At 43.5% G+C, this 20,461-nt stretch overlaps 1 protein-coding gene across 1 annotated transcript in view; it reads right to left on the reverse strand.

Annotated features, from left to right (window-relative positions):
• The window catches only part of LOC119463973 (anoctamin-4), an 82,963-nt gene that overhangs the window by 15,943 nt on the left and 46,559 nt on the right, over positions 1–20,461 (reverse strand). Inside the window, exons 14-23 of the mRNA XM_049655448.1 lie at positions 16,164–16,269; positions 14,713–14,773; positions 13,289–13,371; positions 11,029–11,091; positions 9,784–9,858; positions 7,523–7,681; positions 4,907–4,943; positions 3,082–3,193; positions 2,379–2,433; positions 1–95 (exon numbers count right to left, since the gene is read on the reverse strand). Of these exons, the coding sequence (XP_049511405.1) occupies positions 1–95; positions 2,379–2,433; positions 3,082–3,193; positions 4,907–4,943; positions 7,523–7,681; positions 9,784–9,858; positions 11,029–11,091; positions 13,289–13,371; positions 14,713–14,773; positions 16,164–16,269 (846 nt within the window). The remainder of the gene's footprint in view (positions 96–2,378; positions 2,434–3,081; positions 3,194–4,906; positions 4,944–7,522; positions 7,682–9,783; positions 9,859–11,028; positions 11,092–13,288; positions 13,372–14,712; positions 14,774–16,163; positions 16,270–20,461) is intronic.

Genomic DNA, 20,461 nt, shown 5'->3' on the forward strand with positions numbered 1-20,461 from the left:
AGTTGTACAAACTCCTGGATGTTGTTGACGACCTGCTTGCCCACCATGACTATTGCCAGTTGGACGGACACTTCGTACAAGCAGACGCCTTCGCACTGAAAGAGACTGCCGCGATTAATTTTGCAACTGGTTACAGAATGCGTTATTAATTAGAGGGGCGAAGAGCCTAAGGCGTAGAAGAGAGCTCGTGGTCTGATAAATATTTAACTGCTCCGAGTGATAAGTGGGGCAGAAGGAAGCCAAGGTGGGGTCAGCTGCGACTTCGTCTTGTTTTCTTTATGTCCTTGTTTGCGTGTTAAGCTGGCAAACTTGTATCACTTACGATAGTTGCAAAATGTTCTTGTGTTGTTATAGTAGAATCAAAAAATAGGACAAAGTGACCGCTCGAAATTGGTGAATGCTTCCTTGCTGCTAAATTGTCGCATATCTGTACACGTGTACTTGCCTGATATCGTGATAGCGTTCCCTTGCTGTCATGCGGCCCATATCGCGATCACATCACCCTCACCCACTAATATGTATATAATCGCTGGCTTCAATGCTGGGTGTGCATTTTTGTCCTTTGTATTCCTTGGCTGTCATTCTGACACGTTAAGTTGCCTCCATGCAATAAAGCATGCTTCAAGTACAGTCTGCCTCTTCGTTCACGGAAGCCCCGGAACACGACATAAATCGCTAGCATATATGTCAATTTAGTGGCGTGTTAGAATCCAACAATCTGATTAATTAGCCAGAAGATATTTTCCACAAAAAATTTCCCACTAATTTTGCACAAAAAGGTGACTAAGCTGTACTTGAGGTTGTTAAAACAAACTTGAAGTTCACGCACTTTCCGGGTAAACGATAGAAGAAAACAACTATCTTCATACGATAGCGATCCTCCTGCGAGACTTCCGGTTATTGAATTTTGCAGGTGAGAGTAACGACCATGTTGACGAGGATGATGGCCAGGAGTACCAGAGCGTTAATTATGAAAGCTTAAAATACAGCACATTTCGGTAGCATTATTCATGGCAACGCTTACGTAGAAAAGCGACAAATTTAATTTCTTTACAGCAGCTACATGCCTAAAACGACGGCGCTGCACCTTCTTAACGCATCCCGAATCCAGAATAACAGTGTCAAAGATGGGACGACATTTAGAAAAACATAAACCGCCCTGACTAACAACTAGCTTTGTTACCTATCGACATGAATATTCACGTAGTAATGCGCCGCGTGCAACTACCGACCATCAAAAGGCACATCAGACAAGGACGGCAGAGTTCGGAAGAACGATTGCGGTCTGTCGTCCTTGTTGTACGGAATACCGGACACAAGTGGGGACGAATAACATGCGGCCGAGCGTGAATTAATGAAAATATATTTGGTGATTCTTGTACTTGCTCGCTGGACATTGCGATTTCTCAAGCAGATTATTTACGCCTCCTTCAAATGTCAAGGTGTCATAACCGATAATAATAAAGTTCCTTGGAATTAAAACACATAACCTCGACTTTTGTGTCAGTTAATGATTTATTACTCAGTGATGCACCAACCAGACGAACGCAGCATTTTACTGCAGTTGATTTCTAATCAACCCGTCCGAAGAGACACGCTCACCTGACCTGCCTCTCGTGCGTGCGTGCGTGCACGTGTGCGCGTGTGTGTGTGTGTGAGAGAGAGAGAGAGAGAGAGAGAACGTTGCCGTGAGAGTACCATCTCTGCTTGGTCTCAATGCATAATTGTACATCACCGAATTTATTTTCAAGCAATAGTTACTCCTAACTTGGGGTGGATTTGAATCAGGCGTGTTAATAAGCGCCGCGTAACTATTTCGTTGAATATTTAGACTCATGTGAGATCTTTACTTTGGCATTTTTTTTTTCGAGCGGCGTGCTTTTGACATAACATTGAGGTGTTGGTCAAATTTCAGAAGGGTTGATGTCCTTCACACTGCAATGAAATGTGCACACGAAAGAAAATTTGAGAGCGCAGTTTCGTATTCACATTCGGCATAGCGCCTGTTCTGCAGTGTTTCATTTTTGGGAGCCTTAGCCTTGCGGTTCTAGAACATTTTGCGTCAAGTTGCGATACGATTACGCAAACAATTACCTTAATGCAAGAACTGCTTGCTTTTGCTTTTGCTTTGCTTTGCTTCGCATTCCACTCCGACACGATACCACATAACTTTTCCTTTTCAGGTTCGTTCCTAAATATAGCAAGTTCGGTGGTTTCTGCCACGTCGCGATCAGGGGAGCCAGAATCCTTATTGCGGCGTCACAGACGCTTGTCGCTTTGTGACACCTTTACATGCATGCACTCTCAGATATTGTGCGAGAGCTCTATGCAAACATTATTCCGCTTATTATGAAACATTGCGAACAAGCCACACGCACCTTGTCCAAGCTGTACCCTAACAGGGTTCCTTGACGTCCTGGGCGCGTCGCGAGCCTGAATGACAAAGGACATATGCGCATTTAGTTAGACTTCATTGCTAGGCCCCATTCGGTAAGAACAGTGTGTCTATACTATACTGACTTTCTTTCATCTACATCGTTGCAGAACTCGGATTATAATAATGAAACACTTAATTAGAAGCGCGGCTAGCACTGACCTAGTTTCGTTGCATACCACGACCACACAAGTCTCACCGCGATCCTACATCTCCCTCCCTCCACCTCCCACCACAATGCTACACCACACCACGTGCATTATGACTATGTAGGATGCAAAAAATTTCCATTCACTTGCTTTGAATCACCACCGTCAAGAGGAACCTTGTTTTTTCTTCTTTTTTTTTTGTTCTATGCATCTCTGCGGCCATGAAATGCCTGTACTGATGTTCTGGGGCCGGTCAAGCTTTAACCGCTTCGTTTAGACCAGCTGACTGTCCAGCCTATGTAAGGTAAGTAAATTCGTTGATTGATTTATTGTGAGAGCAACTTTTTAAAAAAGTACCCTGTTTAATACGTGTGTTTGAGGTTGCTTTATTCGCTCAACCTCGGACCACAAGCAAATCTCGTCGCAATGCCTCGTCAGTAGAAAAAGCCACGAACGAATTAACGTGTCCTGTAATAGTTTATTCTTTGTAGCACGTACCTTCCTTTAAAGAATGCTATGTAGATAAGCGAAGAGTACGTATTGAGGAAAGTGAACAGGAACATCTTGAATGTGAAGCTGTCTTCGTATTCGTGTTGTGTCCTTGGACGTTCTGAAAGAAACAAGGAACAGCACGAATTTATATGGCTTGAAGAATTAATTGACCTGTCGTCTGCTGCTTTTTCTCCCTTCAGCGTGCACGCTAAAAACTAACATTTTTAGAGGCGCACATTTTGTCATTTTTTGAGTTAGCCAACGCTATTTGCCCTAAATAACGCTAATTTGCGCTGAATAACGCTAACACCGAGCCTGAAGTTCAGATCATTCGCAGTACAGTTTACAAGAGCATTGCACGAACATGTAATTGAGGCACCATGTGCCTTGTTACACCATGCACAATACGATGCCTGCTGCTGAAGTTAAATTTTTTATACTATCGCAAACTTTATTACCACCGATACCACCTTCAGACGTAACTTGAACATCAAATTTCGTGCGGCTGTTGCTGCTAAAGAGTGCTGCCTGCCAACGAAAATGTGCAAATGTGTACACTGCATCGCCATGAGTGGCGTTGGCTAAAACTCCCATTCAGTACACACGAATCCAGTACACATACTCAGACGAACAGGAGAGCTGAGAAAAAGACATCCACCACTGTAGCTCAATTGGCAGAGCATCGCACGCGTAACGCGGAAGATGTGAGTCCGGCTTCCACCGGTGGCAAGGTGTATTTTGGGGCCACTTTCTATTCCCTATTAATTGTTATTTGGAGAGCAATAACATGGACACTCTTTTCTGCCATCGCCCATCGCGGTGATGTTCCGTGTAAAGTTCAAGGGTGATAACATCGTCATCGCGCGCCGTATGCTATATGCGCGAGTGAAAGCGCGCAAAGCACCGGGGGAAGGGAGGCAGGGGGAGGAGTGTTCTACTTCTGCGGCTGCTGCGTGTGGCGCGGCCGCCCGTGCCCTATCTTGATCTGCGATGGGGACAGAGTGCGCCGAGTGCTGATAGCTCCGTGTGCGTTGTGTTTTCGCCGCTTAGTTCGCGATGAAGCGAGAGGCAGCACGAAGGTCGATTCGCTCGCTTCTGATGCTGCGCTTGCTCACTCCAGCGCTTTTGACAGCGAGTTTCCGCGGTCATCGAGTGAGATGCGTTCATGTTTGCCTGTGCGCGCGTGACACCATGCTTGTTCATTTAGCTAGTAAGCGAATCTTAATACGGCCGATAAAAGTTAATACGACCGATAAAACTACTATCCTTAGTTACTATAGCTGTCTGCTAAATTGCTACCGCAGTCAATGCTTCGCCTTTCGGGCGAAACTGTGACTTTTTATTTTCGTGTTTCAAATAAACCACAGTTAATTTCGGCTGTGCTTGTCTGGGTCATTCCTGCGTCTAGAGTGTGAATGAAAACCGAAACAAAGAATGTTCGCATCTTCATCTTTTACGAGGTACATCATGTAAAAGAGTAGCAGCAGAATCAATGACAACGGAATCATTAGGGACACGAAAACACTGTAACATGAACAATAACTGATAATGCTTGCCCAAAGGCAGTTAAAATATACGGACACGATTAAAGGATTTAGAAGAAAGGAGAAAGGAAACAAGCAATAAAATAACAGCAGCCGGAAATGTTTTCGAGGGACAACCTTTAGACTGCGAGGGCCATGCTGCTAGCCCTATTCATTTATTCAAGTAGTTTTGCACTTCAAGTTCTTCCAGCACATATTTTCTTTCATTGGACGCAGCCAAGCATCACCTACTTTACGTAAAATGGTAGGGAAGAAATAAAAGAAATGTAGACCTTGGGATAGCCTACCTATTTCAGTCAGTCGTGTGGCAAGCCTCTTGTACACCTGCGGAACAAAAACGCAATACGTTGCCATTGGGAAATGACTGCGGGCGACACAAAAATCCGGCGTAAATTCCTGGCTGAGAGCCTCATACCGTTGTGTTATACCACCAGAACCATTATCTTGGCTTTCGAACTAGGGGTAATTTGCACATGCGAGACGTGGCGCCAGACAAGCGAACACGCTCTCTAACAAGTTGAACGAGTTGCTTAGCTGAACGAAACGAGCAAATTTGCAAACGCCAGACAAAATATCAGTGCGTCCTCCTAGGTTTCTTGAATTTTTATAATTCTTGCGTCCCCAAACTATGATGATGATGATGATGATTTATTGGCATCCCCTTTGAAACGGGGCGGCGACAAATAGTCACCTAGCCTGCTCGATTTAATCAGGTATACTATACATGTTCTTTATCTAGCATTTTTGTATACCTCTCATTATTATTTTTCTTTTTGAAAAATTTACCTTGTGCCGCTGCCTATGATTTTAAGAGATCAGGTCGTATCCATATTTTCCCTGCTTTTTTTCCACCAGTACTCCAATCGTCTCTTGCTGATATCTACGGCTGATCTGTTTATGTTTCCTTCCACTTTGAAACCAAGCGCTTCTGGGAGTTGCACGTTACCTACGGTTCTCGCTGGGTGGATCCCGTCGCATTCCATCAGGATGTGCTGAGTGATTTCTGGATCTTTACTACAGCATGCACATGTCTCATCTAGTTCCGAATATTTGTTCCGATATGTTTTCGTCCTTAGGCAACCGGCTCGAGCCTCAAATAGCAAGGCACTGCCCTTTGTGTTATCGTACAGATTTTCCCTTCTAATTTCTCTCTTCTCATTCTTGTATATCTCCATTGTCCTTTTTGTTTCCATTCTTTTCATCCAATTCACGGTCTCTATTTCTCTCACTTTCTTTCTGATGACTCCTGGTTGTCTATTTGCAGTTTCGATTATCCTGTACTTGGTTGCCAACTTCCTTGACCTCTTCCTCCATTCTGTGTCTACGCTTTTCATGTAGAGATACTTGTGCACTTTAGCCGCCCATTTATTTTCATCCAGGTTCCTGAGCCTTTCTTCAAAACTAATTTTGCTCTGTGCTTCTCTGACTTCAAAAGAGGCCCAACCCATGTCACCCTGCACTGCCTCATTTGTGGTATTACCGTGGGCTCCCAAAGCCAACCAGCCTACTGATCTTTGGTTAACTTCCAAACCCGCCAATATATCCGATTTTAAGCATATAATGGCATTTGCGAATGTTAGCGCTGGTACCATTACTCCTTTCCAGATTCCACGCACCACCCCATACTTATTGTGGCCCCATAGTTCTCTGTGTTTCATTATTGCTGCATTCCGATTCCCCTTTATTTTCTTATTAACTAATTCCGGCCCTAGTGCGCCCTCTGGCGGCGGTCTTGAACAAAATTCTGCGCGTACATTTGAAGAAATTTGTAGCCTCTTCTTGATATACAGATCGATAAGCGCTCAATGGGAGTTACAAATGCTGACGCAATAAAATTGTCTGTGGAACCTGGACCTACTGAAGCCTCCAGTGCCATGTATAATGTCTTCTCTCAAGTTACTGTTGTACAATGGTTTTGGCAGAACTAAAGCCTAATGTGAAGTTTTTAAACGGAACCTATTTTGCAGTAAGCTTGTTACCACAATTGAACTTGTTCAGCATTACACACCGAGATTTATTATAACGACACCAGTAGTGTCACATCCATAAAAATCGCTGTCGAACTTCCTTCCCTTGCATCCCGACGCAAATATTCTGCAGGCTTAATGCATTTCACAAAATCTATTATCACAACCCACAGCGCCGCCTTGATCTAATTTATCCACCCTCATATTTCTTCAGGCTTCGATCATAGTAGTAAGGTCGGTATTGACACATGTATCGCATAGGCTTGCATGGACTCGATCATACGACAGAATGCTGAGCACTGGAATCGCCTTCACAGGTCGATCAATCCCTAGCTTGTAGGACATTGTTGCTTTTCGTGAATTGTTGGCTAATGTTTCATGGTTAGACTTCTTTGTATAAGACATATTGTTAATGCATTAAGTTTTACAATCGGGGTAGTCTTCTTGCAAGACATAAGCCGCAATATGAAGTACACGTGTGGTATCAAAGTGACCTCCTGAACGCCACATATGAACCCTTAACGTAGTACCCAAAGTGCAGCGCGTTAGTGCACGCACGAGGCCACACCTTTAGTCAATGAGATGGCTCTGAGACGTGTGCAATCACGTACGCACTAGGCACACCTTTAGTAAGCCAGAACAATGGAGTAGCCATGGCTTGAGGGAAGTGTGCTCTTCGCGCACCCCGGTGGCCCGGGTCCGATTCCCACCCAGACCGAAATGTACCATATTTCCTTTTCAAAGCCGCTAATTTACGTTGTTTACAGGAACCTCCCGGACTGTTAGGGTGGTGACGTCAATCCGAGCATTTTTTGCGGCGTCGGCCATTTTTCGCCACGGCGCAGTTTCGCCAAGGTCACCGCTTGGGGTACGCCATGGGCGCCGCCAACGTAGATACCTAAGGCTTTTGCCTTAAATACGGAACAAAGCACACACCTTGTTCATGAGTAAGATGACGACCAGATTGAGCAGCGAAGCGGAGACAGCAGTAGCCATGTGGGCGATGGGGCGCAGATGGGGCTTCCGCGATAAGTAACCGAGTGTGATGATGCGATAGGCGATGATGGCGAACACCGAGCACACCACCAGGCACAGCTGCAACGTGGGGGGGTGATTACGATGCGAGCTGCTCTAAAGCGGCAATCACGTGTTGCTTATCTCGGGTGTACTGATTCTTGCGTAGATAAGATGAGCCTTTATTAGTGTTTGAAGTTTAACGTTTCGGGGCAACACCCAAGCCGTGATGTTTACGCGATTGTGATTTCTGTTATCGATGAGCAGCTGCGCAGTCGCGCTTCAGATTTTTCTTGAAATCCGCACACTTTCGGCAATGTTTGTAATAAATTCGATGCCCGAAGTGGCAAAGCCTCGTTTAACGAGATGCCGGTATGCTCTTTCTTAGAGTGTTAGCGTGCGTGCTATGGTCATCTTACTTGCAATTCGTTAGAGCACAGATTGAAATGGACGCCCCGACGTCCGGCAATGCCACGATGAAAATACACTGGTTATATTAGAAGAACTTTCTGTGGGCCTAGTTGGTGCATACTTGACATTTTTTTAAGGCGCAAGAAAGACACGGCACACAAGGAAGGTCAAACATAGGACAGCTGAAAGTAGCACCTGTCCTGTGTTCGACCTTTCTTTTGTGCCGTGCTCTTTTCACGCCTTAAAAAACTGACCACAAACACTGTCCGTGTGGTTACCTCTAAGTACTGACGCTAAAATGTTGTGTCCCACATTCTTTTTGTTGTTTTTGGTGGTGGTGTTGCCTTTTTTTTTTTGGGGGGGGGGGGGGGGGGAAGCTGTCGACTCAATATTTACCGTAAATATATTTAATGCCATGCGAGTGCCACAAGTTGCATAAAAATAGTTGCTGCGAACATTACGAATACGATGACAAAGATTAACGTTCTTGTTTTTTGTAACACATTTTATACTTCCCGTTTAAAACGCGCGCCAAGAACAGGATACGTAAAAAAAGCATGCTATGCACTTCAGCTAAGTCATTGTACTCAGCTTCAGACAGCACGACCACAGTGTATGTTGACGTTTCAGGGATGTCTGCTTCCACCAGACCACCACATCAGGTTTCGATGACGGGAATAGTCTCCTTTCCACGTCCTAAGCAGCACTGGCGACGTTTGAAGGTAACGTAATGCATTATTTGTTGTGCTCTCAAGAAGTTGATGCCCCATATAATTACTGTGTCGACAACAACCAAGTAAATAAATAAAAAACCAGCAAAAATATTCTCTGTACTCCGTTAACGGGGTACTAATGAGGGATATTCCTTTCAGCTGGATATTAGGCAGCGTGCCTATTGCTACAGCAATGTGGTCACTCATATATTCAAAGGAGGCATGCAAATGCGCCAGACGCAAGAGCAATACAGAAGCTCCCGCTCCAAGTTTAACCGGATGTCATGAGTCACAACTTATTCAAATAGGGCCTAGTAGACTTCCTATCGGCATTGTAGTACAATATAATTAAACACTGGACCTAGCAGGTTAGAACTTAGTCAAATAAGTCCTATTAGACTTCCTATCGGCATTGCATTACAGTGAAATTAAAGACTAGATCTAACAGGTTAGAATTTAGTCAAATAGGGCCTAGTAGATTTTCTATTAACATTGCATTACAATAAAATCGGAGACTGGGCCTAGTAAGTTATAACTTAGTCAAACAGGCCCTAGTAGACTTCCTATGGGTACTGCATTACAATGTAATCAGGGACCGGATCTAGCAGGTTAGAACGTAGTCAAATAGGTCCTAATAGATTTCCTATCGGCATTGTCGACTTCCTATCGGCAACAGCATTACAGACTGGACCTAGCAGGTTTTGAGAACTTCTGCGCCAAATCGGTCCGAAAATGAGAATGGTTCTGAATTCGTGACGTCACACTTGCGTATCGAAATATTCGCGCGAAATTATGAAAGTGAAATCTGCCCTTTTATTCTTTACTGCCAATCAACCTTCTTCCTCAAAATGAATGATAAACAGAGTTCTGAAAGAATGCATTACCGGTCTGAACTGATTTGATGAGCCATCCTTATTGTACATTTAACGTTTCCTTTAAGGGTTATGGTAATAGTTATTTCAATAGTCTACAAACCTTCGGGCTTGATAACATTTTATCCCCATCTATTCCGCGTTATATACGCTACTTCTTCTTAGATTGTTGAACACTTGTACTAACCATAACCAAAACGACGGAGTTGGCAGCGGCAATCCGCGCCACTTTCTCCCAGGCAGGCACATAAGGTTCGTATATCTGCAGAAAAAAAAATGGGTTCGTCTTAGTGATACTGATCACGCTAGGCCAGTGCAAGATTGCAAGGAACTGATTAAATAAAAGTGCATATTCCATAGTGAGGCCTCGAATGTTTATTAACCCTCTTCAATTGACACAAAGTGCCCTACGTAGTCCATAACGAGCATGTGGTTCTGTTTACGGTGCTGCTCATCACGCCAACTTTCTGAAAGCCCTTCAGGGCAACGCTAAACCTTGCCTCTATCGCTTTCCATGCTTCGACTTCGGATATGTTGCTTGATTACGACGGAAAGCGCGGGGGTGTGTACTACATGGCTTGAATGTCAAATCCTCTCCACTTTTTTTATCGAAAGCCTCACAAGTTAGCGCCACCAGATGGACCGGGAGAGTGGTATGGCCACAGATTGCATGTTACAGCTATACAGAACGCGATATTACCTGCCAAGTTAAATGTATGTGCGGATAAAGTACGACTTTTGCTACAAATTCTTTACTCAAGACCTTGAAAGTGTTTTATGCGGGCAATGTTTCTAGCGGGTGAGTCATATGTGGGCAATGTTTTACAGCGTGGTCTAATTACCGGCAACTGAAGTGGGTATAACAACAGCTCGAAAGAAACAGCTTCGCTGGTAATTGAGCTGTCAATCTTCAAGGTCACACATTGTCTGCTACCTTTCAAAGTGGTAGCTTTTTTTTTGTCTACATCGTCCATTTTGGATGGACGTCGGCCAATATCGCACGATCAAAACCTGAAGGATAGCCAAATTGGGTCACTAAGTATGCGTCGGCAGCTGTATTGTCCCGAAGACAACATGGGCCACAGGATATGTGCGCAAATTGAAAATTAGCAAGAGCCACAATCGCATAGATAACAAAAGTCACAGCAGCATAGGTTGTAAATTTTTGCATTTGCCCGTACGTAATGTGACGGAAGCGCCACTGCACGCCACCTGAACTGCTCAAAACACAAATCTGGCTTACCAAAACGAGATACGCGAAAACAGAATTTAATAATGTGCGAAATTTCAGTGAATTTGAATAGGTTGTTGTATAGGTGTCTCTATGTATAAACTTACAGGGGTTTAGAACTTGTAATATAATATTTTCCCAGAAGTGGCAGCATAGCGATTGTTGTATTATCATGCGCTCCTGCTTTAACAAAGTCCTTACCATAGTCACCGGATTTAGCTTGTATAACGTCGCTTTGGCCTCGTACTCAGGGTACACAACGTCCTGCGAAAGGAAAGTTTTCGTAAATGAGAGTTTCAAGGGCATTAGAGCGCGATGAGGAGGAATACGGGAGAGAGAGAGAGAGGGTTTCCGGGAGGGTGCGACTGCGGGAATTGAGACGCAATCGCAGTAGTTGTACTGAAAGTTAAGAGGAAATAATAGGGTGTTTTCTTTTTTAGCCGAACCAAGTTTTTACAAATTTCTTGTGGCAGATAGCACAATTTTAACCCTTCATCTAAATTACTGGTTGAGGTGGCCATTACTTCTATAAGAAACCGAAATGCTTCACTGAATAATTAACATGACTACTCGAATTAACTTTTTAATTAATTACTTTACGGCAGGCATTTCAATCTGCGAGTTGTAGCTATTGAGTATGCAACGTTGTAAGTATGACTTACAACGAATTCTGAGGATTGCACCGGTTTCCAAATATGCGCATTCAAACTTGCGGTAAAAATGCACTGTTCGACTTAAACGCTGTTTTATACATGGAAGCACGAACGTAACTGGAACGCCAATGCATTTCGTTGGACACTGAAAATTATTATCTCGAAGCTGCCGTAGTCCTGATAATACGGAATACGAATTACTCACTACTACATACTACCTACAATTCGCAGATTGAAATATGTGCAGTAAGGTAACTAATTAAAAAGTTAACAACCATAATTGAGTAAATCTTGAATTAGGTCTTTCGATTTCTCGTAGAAGTAATGGCCGCCTCACCCGCCGCGGTGGCTTAGCGGCTATATGGTCTTGCGCTGCCAATCACGAGGTCGCGGAATTGAATCCCGGCCGCGGCGGCTGCATTTCAATGGGGGCGGAATGTAAAAACACCCATCTCCCATGCATTGGGGGCAGGTTAAAGATCCCCTGGTCGTCAAAATTAATCATGTCCCCTACTATGGCGTGCCTCATAATCAAATCGTGCTTTTGGCACGTAAACCCCCAGTATTAAATTCAGCTCAATGGCCACCTCAATGAGTAATTTAGATCACGGGTTAGGTTAGGCAATTTTTAAACAATTGGTGCAGCTGAAAAAAAAGCACCCTGTATATAGTAAATTTTGGCACGCCATGCACTGCGTACGTCTAACTTATTAGTGATCTAATACAACAGAACGGATGCCCCAGCAAGGGAAATGCAGTCTTGGGCAGCAGAATATTAGACAAAGTGAAGAGATGAGGCAATGTGTACGCATCCCACGCACGCACACACACGCAAACTCGTATACACACACTCTGACGCACAAACGATGCTAAATGGACATATATCTTAAAGATTTGTCTTGCGAGTGGGTCTAAACATGGTGATGATTATGATGATATTGCTTAAGAACAAGAACCTACTTAAGTTCATATGCCTCAAAAAATAAGGTTGTAAATCCGCGTACTGTGTGACATTAGTGGTGCGCCCCTTCACTACGTTCTTTATAGTGCTTTCCATTCTTTGGTATTACCCTTTTCAGTCGCCAAATATTTGTGGTGATTGAAAACTTACTTTCATCGCATTTCATGCATCGTCAGAATTATAAAAAAGCATACAGCTGCAAAATAGATTAAAAATTCTACATTAATTGGGGAGTTTGGGGAAAGTTTATAGAATGTGGACTCCATGCGAAAACTCACTACTCAAATATCAGATATTATAACAACAACTAATTGTTGTCTATAGCAGGAGTGAAAATCACCTATCCTGCCATTTCAAAATTATGCCTGGTGTATGACATTGCGAGAAAAATTGAAGAACTTAGCCCACTACTGACACCAAACAAAAATACTCCAACGTCTACTTTCCCGCTCGTTTTACTGAAAGGTCTTCCAGATCTTATTCCTAATTACATTACAATTCCAATCAGAAGTGTTTCAAAATCCATGCGAAACATTTGAAATATTAATATCACAATGTTGTTGCTGTTCATGCACTATCTTGGCGTACGCAGTAGTGAACACAGCGCCTGGAAATGTTAAGACAATAAATTCTACGCAGGATGTAAATAAGTGTCACAACACCTACGAACAGTCTACGCATGAAACTAGAATGCGACGACTCGTGTGGTGCGGAATGTCCAAGATAACGTGCGCAAGGAGGAGCTATGTCAAAATGACTTTGATCATCCTGTCGTTTTATAATGTTATGCTTGACTCACGGCGTCTATTTTAGGAAAATAATGCACATTAGTGGTCATAGTTCTCACCGTGAGTGTGTCGACGTCATTCAGATTCCACTGCAATGCCAGGACGCATTGACGACGCTTCCAGAGCTCCATAAAAATAGTTGCTGCGAACATTACGAATACGATGACAAAGATCAACGTTCTTGTTTTCCCGAGAACGATTTGTACAGATGCGCGCCGTGCGGGCAGGCCCTGTAAACTGTTTTCATTCTTGGTGGTATTGTGTGTCAACACTCTTGCTGTAATGTTAGCGAGGAAAAGAAGGTTTAGCGAACAATAACGAGTGCGCTAAAATTCAAGAAGATACATATGCATATGAAGCGCTTCGTCTAATTAGATTTCTGGTCAATTTGCCAGTTGGATATCCGGCATTTCTAGATACACGATCATTACTGTATATCAGATGTAAGCGCAAATATATTCGATCTGGCATGCGCTTCACCATCGAAGCAGCTATAGTAACCACCACCTGTGCAAGTACTAGACAGCTGTTGTGCGCCCCACATACTCATTATGTCAAAATACTATATATAGCTACCACTGCAACATGTATTCGACGCAACACAGAGCTAATGACTACCCAGGAATGGCATGAATCATAAAAGCCATTTGCACGATGAGTTTCAGTCCCTACAGTTTTGATGCTTGCTTTATTACATAATTGCGATTCGTGCGATGATTAAAAGCCAAACTACACGTACCCTTGCCGGCGCGCGAAAGCTCGCACCCGAGCGCCTTGCGTCGCGCCTCGCGAGGAATTGCCGCGCTTCCGCACCGCGCTTCCACGCGTGCGATCTGTCCCTCACCAACTGCGCATGCGCAGGCGCGAGCTTTCGCGCGCCGCTAAGCGTACGTGTAGTGCGACCTTTAGGCATGATTGTATCGGGGGGGGGGGGGGGGGAGGGGGGGGAATCACTCTACATTTCTGTTGCTTCAACATCCGTGACTGTTTATTGACATGGCACTGTCGTTGTTTACATAATAACGATAATTTTGATAATAATATAAAGTATTCAGCATTGAGCAGTTGGCAAAAAAAGTCCTGCTTTTTTTCTATCGACGCAACAGCGTTAAATTAGGATTTAAAAAAATTAAATTATGGGGTTTTACGTGCCAAAACCCCATAATTATGAGGCACGCCGTAATGGGGGACTCCGGAAATTTAGACCACCTGGGGTTCTTTAACGTGCACCTAAATCTAAGTACACGGGTGTTTTCGCATTTCGCCCCCCATCGAAATGCGGCTGCCGTGGCCGGGATTCGATCCTGCGACCTCGTGCTCAGCAGCCCAACACCATAGCCACTGAGCCACCACGACGGGTGTTAAATTAGGAGAAACCCATTCTATAACGCTCTGCTTTTAATATTAATCGTGATATATTTACACAGACAAAGCACAACAGGGCTTTTGTAAACAGAAAGCAGGGGTAAATAGCCTGACTCACCCCACAAGGCCATAAATATTGCAAACCCAACTGTGGCTCCGTTGTCGACAATGTAGATGATCTGCAGTGGAAAGATGACAGTGAATGACGTTTCTGGACAGTTTAGCTTGAAAATTGCTGCGTTTGCTACTTTTTGAAGGTGTTTGTGCATGTGTTTGTGCGTTGGGTGAACACGCTGACCAGGTTACGCGGGAAGCGCACAAGCGAACCATACTAGAAGTGCGAAAGGTCTGACCGTTTCCTATTTCTGTGCACCGTTATTTTTCAGCTTCATCAAACAACGCAAATGTATCTCAGGAAAATAGTCACTTGAATTGATTAACATTAGGTAAACAAGCCAACCTCTTTACAAGGAACTTGTCTCCATCAGGGCCTTGACGAAGGTAAGTCTCGCTGTCAAAAGTTTGTTAGCGGTTGAAGTTTTCTAAGTAATAAGTGGTTGCTTTTTGAAATAAAGCAAAAAGAAGGGAAGGAAGTTTTTGCTGACTGTACTGTAATATTTTAGTGCTGTCTACTGAGCCCGACATCTGCACGGCTGTCAGCAGAGGAAGAATGGAGGTAGGGAAATGAGAGAACCGAGTGAGAGGATATCAGAAAAGATGGAGTAAAAAAACGATAACTATTCCCTTAATTACAACAGCGCGACTAGGTAAACGTTTATCCGCCAGTTAGCTTGTAGAGCTACTTTCCTCGATAGATCTTGTCGCGCGGCCCCGCACTCCAGCACTGTCATGTTTTCTTCGAAGATTTTAAATCAATGTTAGAGATATGTTTGCTAGCACAATAACAAACAAATCTTTTACCATGGATGTTATTATAGTTTGGAGGGCTGAGCGAAGAAACAGTAAAAAATATGCAATGATAAACTCAGCGGTAATGCAGTTGCACTCAACCTGAAAGCTGGGGAAGTGCGGAGCAGTGATTCGTCCGTGTTTCCCTTGTGTTTTCCTTGTGTTTATCTTGTTTTATCCTGCGTTTATCTTGTGTTTAGCGATCCTTCACCCGTTTTGACACCTGTGCTAAGGCACAACTGGTGGGAAACCGCCACGCACATGGAGCTAAAGTATTTGCTTATAATAGTTAAGTGATTTTAACGAATTTTTGTTAATTCGAATAATTCATGAGTATTCCTGTATTATATGTTATTCTGAATCTAGTTAGCTTCATGTTACCCGGTTTAGCGCTGGTATTGGCATGTTTTGGCACTATTTTGCGCTTGTGTTTTCTGAGCATGACGACATGACACATGACACACTAGCTGCCGACAGCCCGGGCCCCCTAAAGTGAGACCACACACAGAGCGTAGCAGTAGGGCAGTCATACTGAGTTAAGGCATCCCTTCGTAGAGCCACACTTCTGCATACTCGTGACATGTAATCATTGTAATAGACATATTCGCAACTCACTGCGTTCTTTACTCGTTGTTTTATTTCTGACAAAGATATACTTGCCCTGCGAATTGTGCATTTGTTGTACAGATAATCGTAAGGGCAGGTTTTGTTACAGGCTGGGCACAGGATGAAGTCACCGGCGATGGTGCGGTCGCAGACCTCAGTACTGCAAAGTATGAAGCAGAGTAACCGACTCAATTTGTTAGTGAACTTTCAGAAAAGAATTATAAACGTTTTAGCCTACCCGAAATAAGTTTGTCGGTATTTCCTTAAGGCTTAATTACGTTATGTTCATGCTGCTTCCACCTCATTTCTTCGCAGTCTTTAGCACAACAGACTCCCTCTATCAAGAGGAAAGTTTGTTTCGGGCTCAACTCCGATGCCGCCTTTTCAAATGCAATTAAAACGCGAAAAAGCTGCTCTCAAATAAACGCTTGGCCGATTTCACTGAAATATGTTGCATTTGAGAGAGAAAGTTACAATCTAGTGACTATTTAGGTGCAATTTTTACTAAGGGCCTCAGTGTATTTACAAAAATATTGTCAAAATTGGTATGCGGGAAAAATAGCAGCTGCTCGAAAATTTACAAATATGTGACTCTATACCAAGAACAGATATCGCAATTTTGTAAACTGCATGCGTTAGAACATCGAACACCGACAAACTTGATGTAATGATTTATATCGTACGTCAATTTGTTGCAATTTTTGCAAGGGTGTGGCCAAAGTTATACTCACAAGTTAGTGTTGTATTTAAGAGTCATGTACAGTACATCAATTTTGTCCGCTATAGATGTACTAATAAATACAATTTACTCAATTGCGATATCATTTTTTTTTTCATTGCTGAGTTAGAGTTAACTTGATAGTTCCGTTTACTGAATATGTTTTATCCTTCGTTTATTCAACTATGTTAATTTTAAGACTCGATGGTGAAAATAACAAATACGCTTCCAACAGTCACTACCTTTTATCCTTTTCTTTCAAACGCAACAAACTTAATCAAATTTGGTGCAGTGGTTGCCGAGAAAAACGACGTCTCCTTTCCCATGTATTTAGATAGGAGTCCCCGATCTAAATCTCCCCTTTAAGATGGTTTGGGAATTTCGCCAACCGAAATGATCCAAGGCCCATATTTACGAACAACTCTTGTGTTATAACTGTTAATAAAAATGAATTCCAGTCAATCATTAAATTAAATTATGGGGTTTTACGTGCCAAAACCAGTTCTGATTATGAGGCACGCTGTAGTGGGGGACTCCGGAAATTTGGACCACCTGAGGTTCTTTAACGTGCACCTAAATCTAAGTACACGGGTGTTTTCGCATTTCGCCCCCATCGAAATGCGGCCGCCGTGGTTCCAGCCAATCATGATGTTGGCCATAATACAGCTAGCACGGTCAGCCAATGAATAGCAAATTCTACTTATGCACAAAAAAAAAGCTCGAGAAATGCATTATTTATGAATTACCCTACCCTATTCGTACTTAAGTCCACACTATGGTGAATGCTTAAAGAAAACGCTTAGCATACTCCGCTATCAGTTACAGTTGAGATAAATGCGATACTTCACAAGAATTCTTTTTTATTGCATAATCAGTCTTAGGATGCTTCACACACTTTCCGATGGCTATGTATCTATTTATCTATCTAAGTATCTACGTATGTATGTATCTATTGGTGTGTTTACTTCTATGTATGTTTGTAGCTAACTGGTTTTACCGCCTATCTGTGTTACTCGGTAGTCAGTAATCGAATGGGTAGCGCATCGGGATGCTGTGCTCTCGTCCACAGTGGACCTAATGTACTAGAGCACGCCGTGTCGCTCAAATAGCTAGATTTTAATGCATCAGCATTATTTGATTAATACCCAAGCCCCGTCATGCGAAAAGTGTAATCGCTTGTATCTGAACAAAAATGCCTAATTTGCAAAGTTAAGACTTTTAATCATTATAAGAGTGTAAATGTAGGTGATTGCTATCTTTATGAGCGATAGGTACCAATTTAAACCAAAAAAAATAAGAGGTTACCCATAGATATAAAGGCCTGCATAAAAAATGCTTGGGGAAGCTTGTGTAGGAGTGGGCCGACTAAAATTTGGGGGTGCACCAAATTGAAGTTTGGAGGTGGGCCAACTTGAAATGTGTGGTGGGCCAACTGAAATTTAGGGGTGCGTCAACTTAAATTTATGGATGGGTCAACTTGAAGTTTGGGGGTGGGAGGTGGCCCACCCTCAATTTCGGGGTAGGCTAACTTCAAATTTGGGGTTGGCACAACGGAAACATGCGGCTGGGCCAACATTAAATTTGGGGTGGAGTGGGCAAACTGAAATTTGGGGTTGGGCCAACTTGAAATTTGGGGTGGGTTGGGGTGGACCAACTTAAACTTCATGGGTAGGTCAACTTAAAATGTGTGGATGGACCAACTGAAATTTAGAGGTGGGCCAATTTGCGGGGTTGGCCCAACTTGAAATTTAGGGTGGAGGAAACTGAAATTTTAGGTTGGGCCAGCTGGAAATTTTGGGGTGGACCAACTTAGATTTGGCGTTGCGCCAATATGAAATTTGGAAATGGGCAAACCTACATTTGGGGGCAGACTGAAATTTGGGGGGGGGGGGGGTCAACTTGTAATTTGCAAGCAAGCCAACTTAAATTTGAGGGTGGGGTGGGCAAGCTGAAGTTTGGGGCTGGGCCAACTTGAAATTAGGGGGTGACCTAACTTAAATTAGGGAGTGGGCCAACTTGAAATTTGTGTGTGCACCAGCTTGTAATTTGCAAGTGGACCAACCTAAATTTGGGTGTGGGCCAATTTAAAATTGGGGTTATGCCAACTCAAATTTAGGGGTGGTTCAATTTGCTGTTTGGTGGTGGAAGGGGGCCAACTGAAAATTGGGGGGTGGGCCAACTTGAAATTTGGGCTTGGTCCAACTGAAATTTGGGGTTGGGCCACCTCCAAATTTGGGGTAGGCCTCCTCAAATTTGCTGTTGGGCTAACTTGAAATTTGGGCGTGGACCAACTTGAGATATTGGTGTGGCGCAATGTCAAATTGAACGCTACTGGGTATCTTTCCAGTTATGAACTCTTCTCGCGAAAGCGAGCACGTTAAGACGCTTGGCACGTTTTCATTGGGCTTTACGGAGGCGCAGTTAAATGCTGGCGAAAGCTTACACGGACAAGGAGCGCGTGCATAACACAGGCTTGCGAGAGCTGCAGCGAGGATGACATGAGTTCGCGGCGGTGCACGCTCCCTTCACGCAACACCTCGCACGCTACTGTGGCACTTGGTGTTCCCTTTCGCCCACTCTGCTCCGTCGAGGCGCACTCGTGCCCGGCGGTCTGGCTCAATTGGCACGTTCGCTTTGAAGGAGCAGGATGGGGTGAGAAAATCTGACAATTGTCTTCTAAAGCCTAAGCATTCTTTACCACTGGAAGGGCAATGGGTAGATGATCATTGAGTAGAAAAAGCCAGTAATCAAAAGTCAGCAAAAGCGAAGTCACAGTGACTCAAACAATGCTTACGCATTAGTAGACACTTCTCAGAATTTCTGTAGCTTTTTCCAGGTAAACACGTTCACTATAAATAAAATGTTTAGGCATAACCATTCGGCATTTGGTATGGTTTGGTCCTATATATCGACGCAGAACCTGTGTCCTCTCGCCAGATTAAATATCAAAACGTTTCATTACAACATATTTTAAACAATGCTTTGGCCCTCTGCCACGACCATTCGAAAGAGAAAAAGCGCGCTTTCTTCGTTCAGCCATCGCCGCAGACGGTACGCATTTCCGAGGTGATGGAATGCACTTTTGAATCATTAACCGACATTAGTTGACAAACAAAGATGCCTGCCTATACGTTTTATAACAATGCATGACAGCGCATGTTTCGAAGAGCCTTGAGTTTTCGAGCAGCTTAGGTAATGGTTATTAACGTTCCCGTTTTCTTTTAATAATGTATGTTTTGTAATGTTGCGAGTGCCGGAATGTGAAATTTGTGTGATAATGGCAAAAAAGCTATAAATTATTCGCAAACTATATGACAAGAACTCCATTTGATTTGCTTCTGGCTCTATTCGGTTCGTATTTGATTCTGTCTCAAAAACAACAATCGCATACCCATAATAAAAGGTTGCATACTTGCATATTGATCTATTTGAAATACCTCTGCTTTGAAAAAAGCTTGTTCCATTTCTTGGGTTAGGTTACGCAATGGTTATTGTCTAACGTGCACTTACGGCGATGTGTCAAGACATGAAACAAATCGAAACACGACAAAGACATCGTAACCTAGCTGCCGCGGTGGCATAGCGGCTATGGCCGCTGCGCTGCCAAGTACGAGGTCGCGGGATCGAATCCCGG

The sequence above is a fragment of the Dermacentor silvarum genome, chromosome 9 (assembly GCF_013339745.2).
Source record: "Dermacentor silvarum isolate Dsil-2018 chromosome 9, BIME_Dsil_1.4, whole genome shotgun sequence".
In the NCBI taxonomy this organism is placed as follows: Eukaryota; Metazoa; Arthropoda; class Arachnida; order Ixodida; family Ixodidae; genus Dermacentor; species Dermacentor silvarum.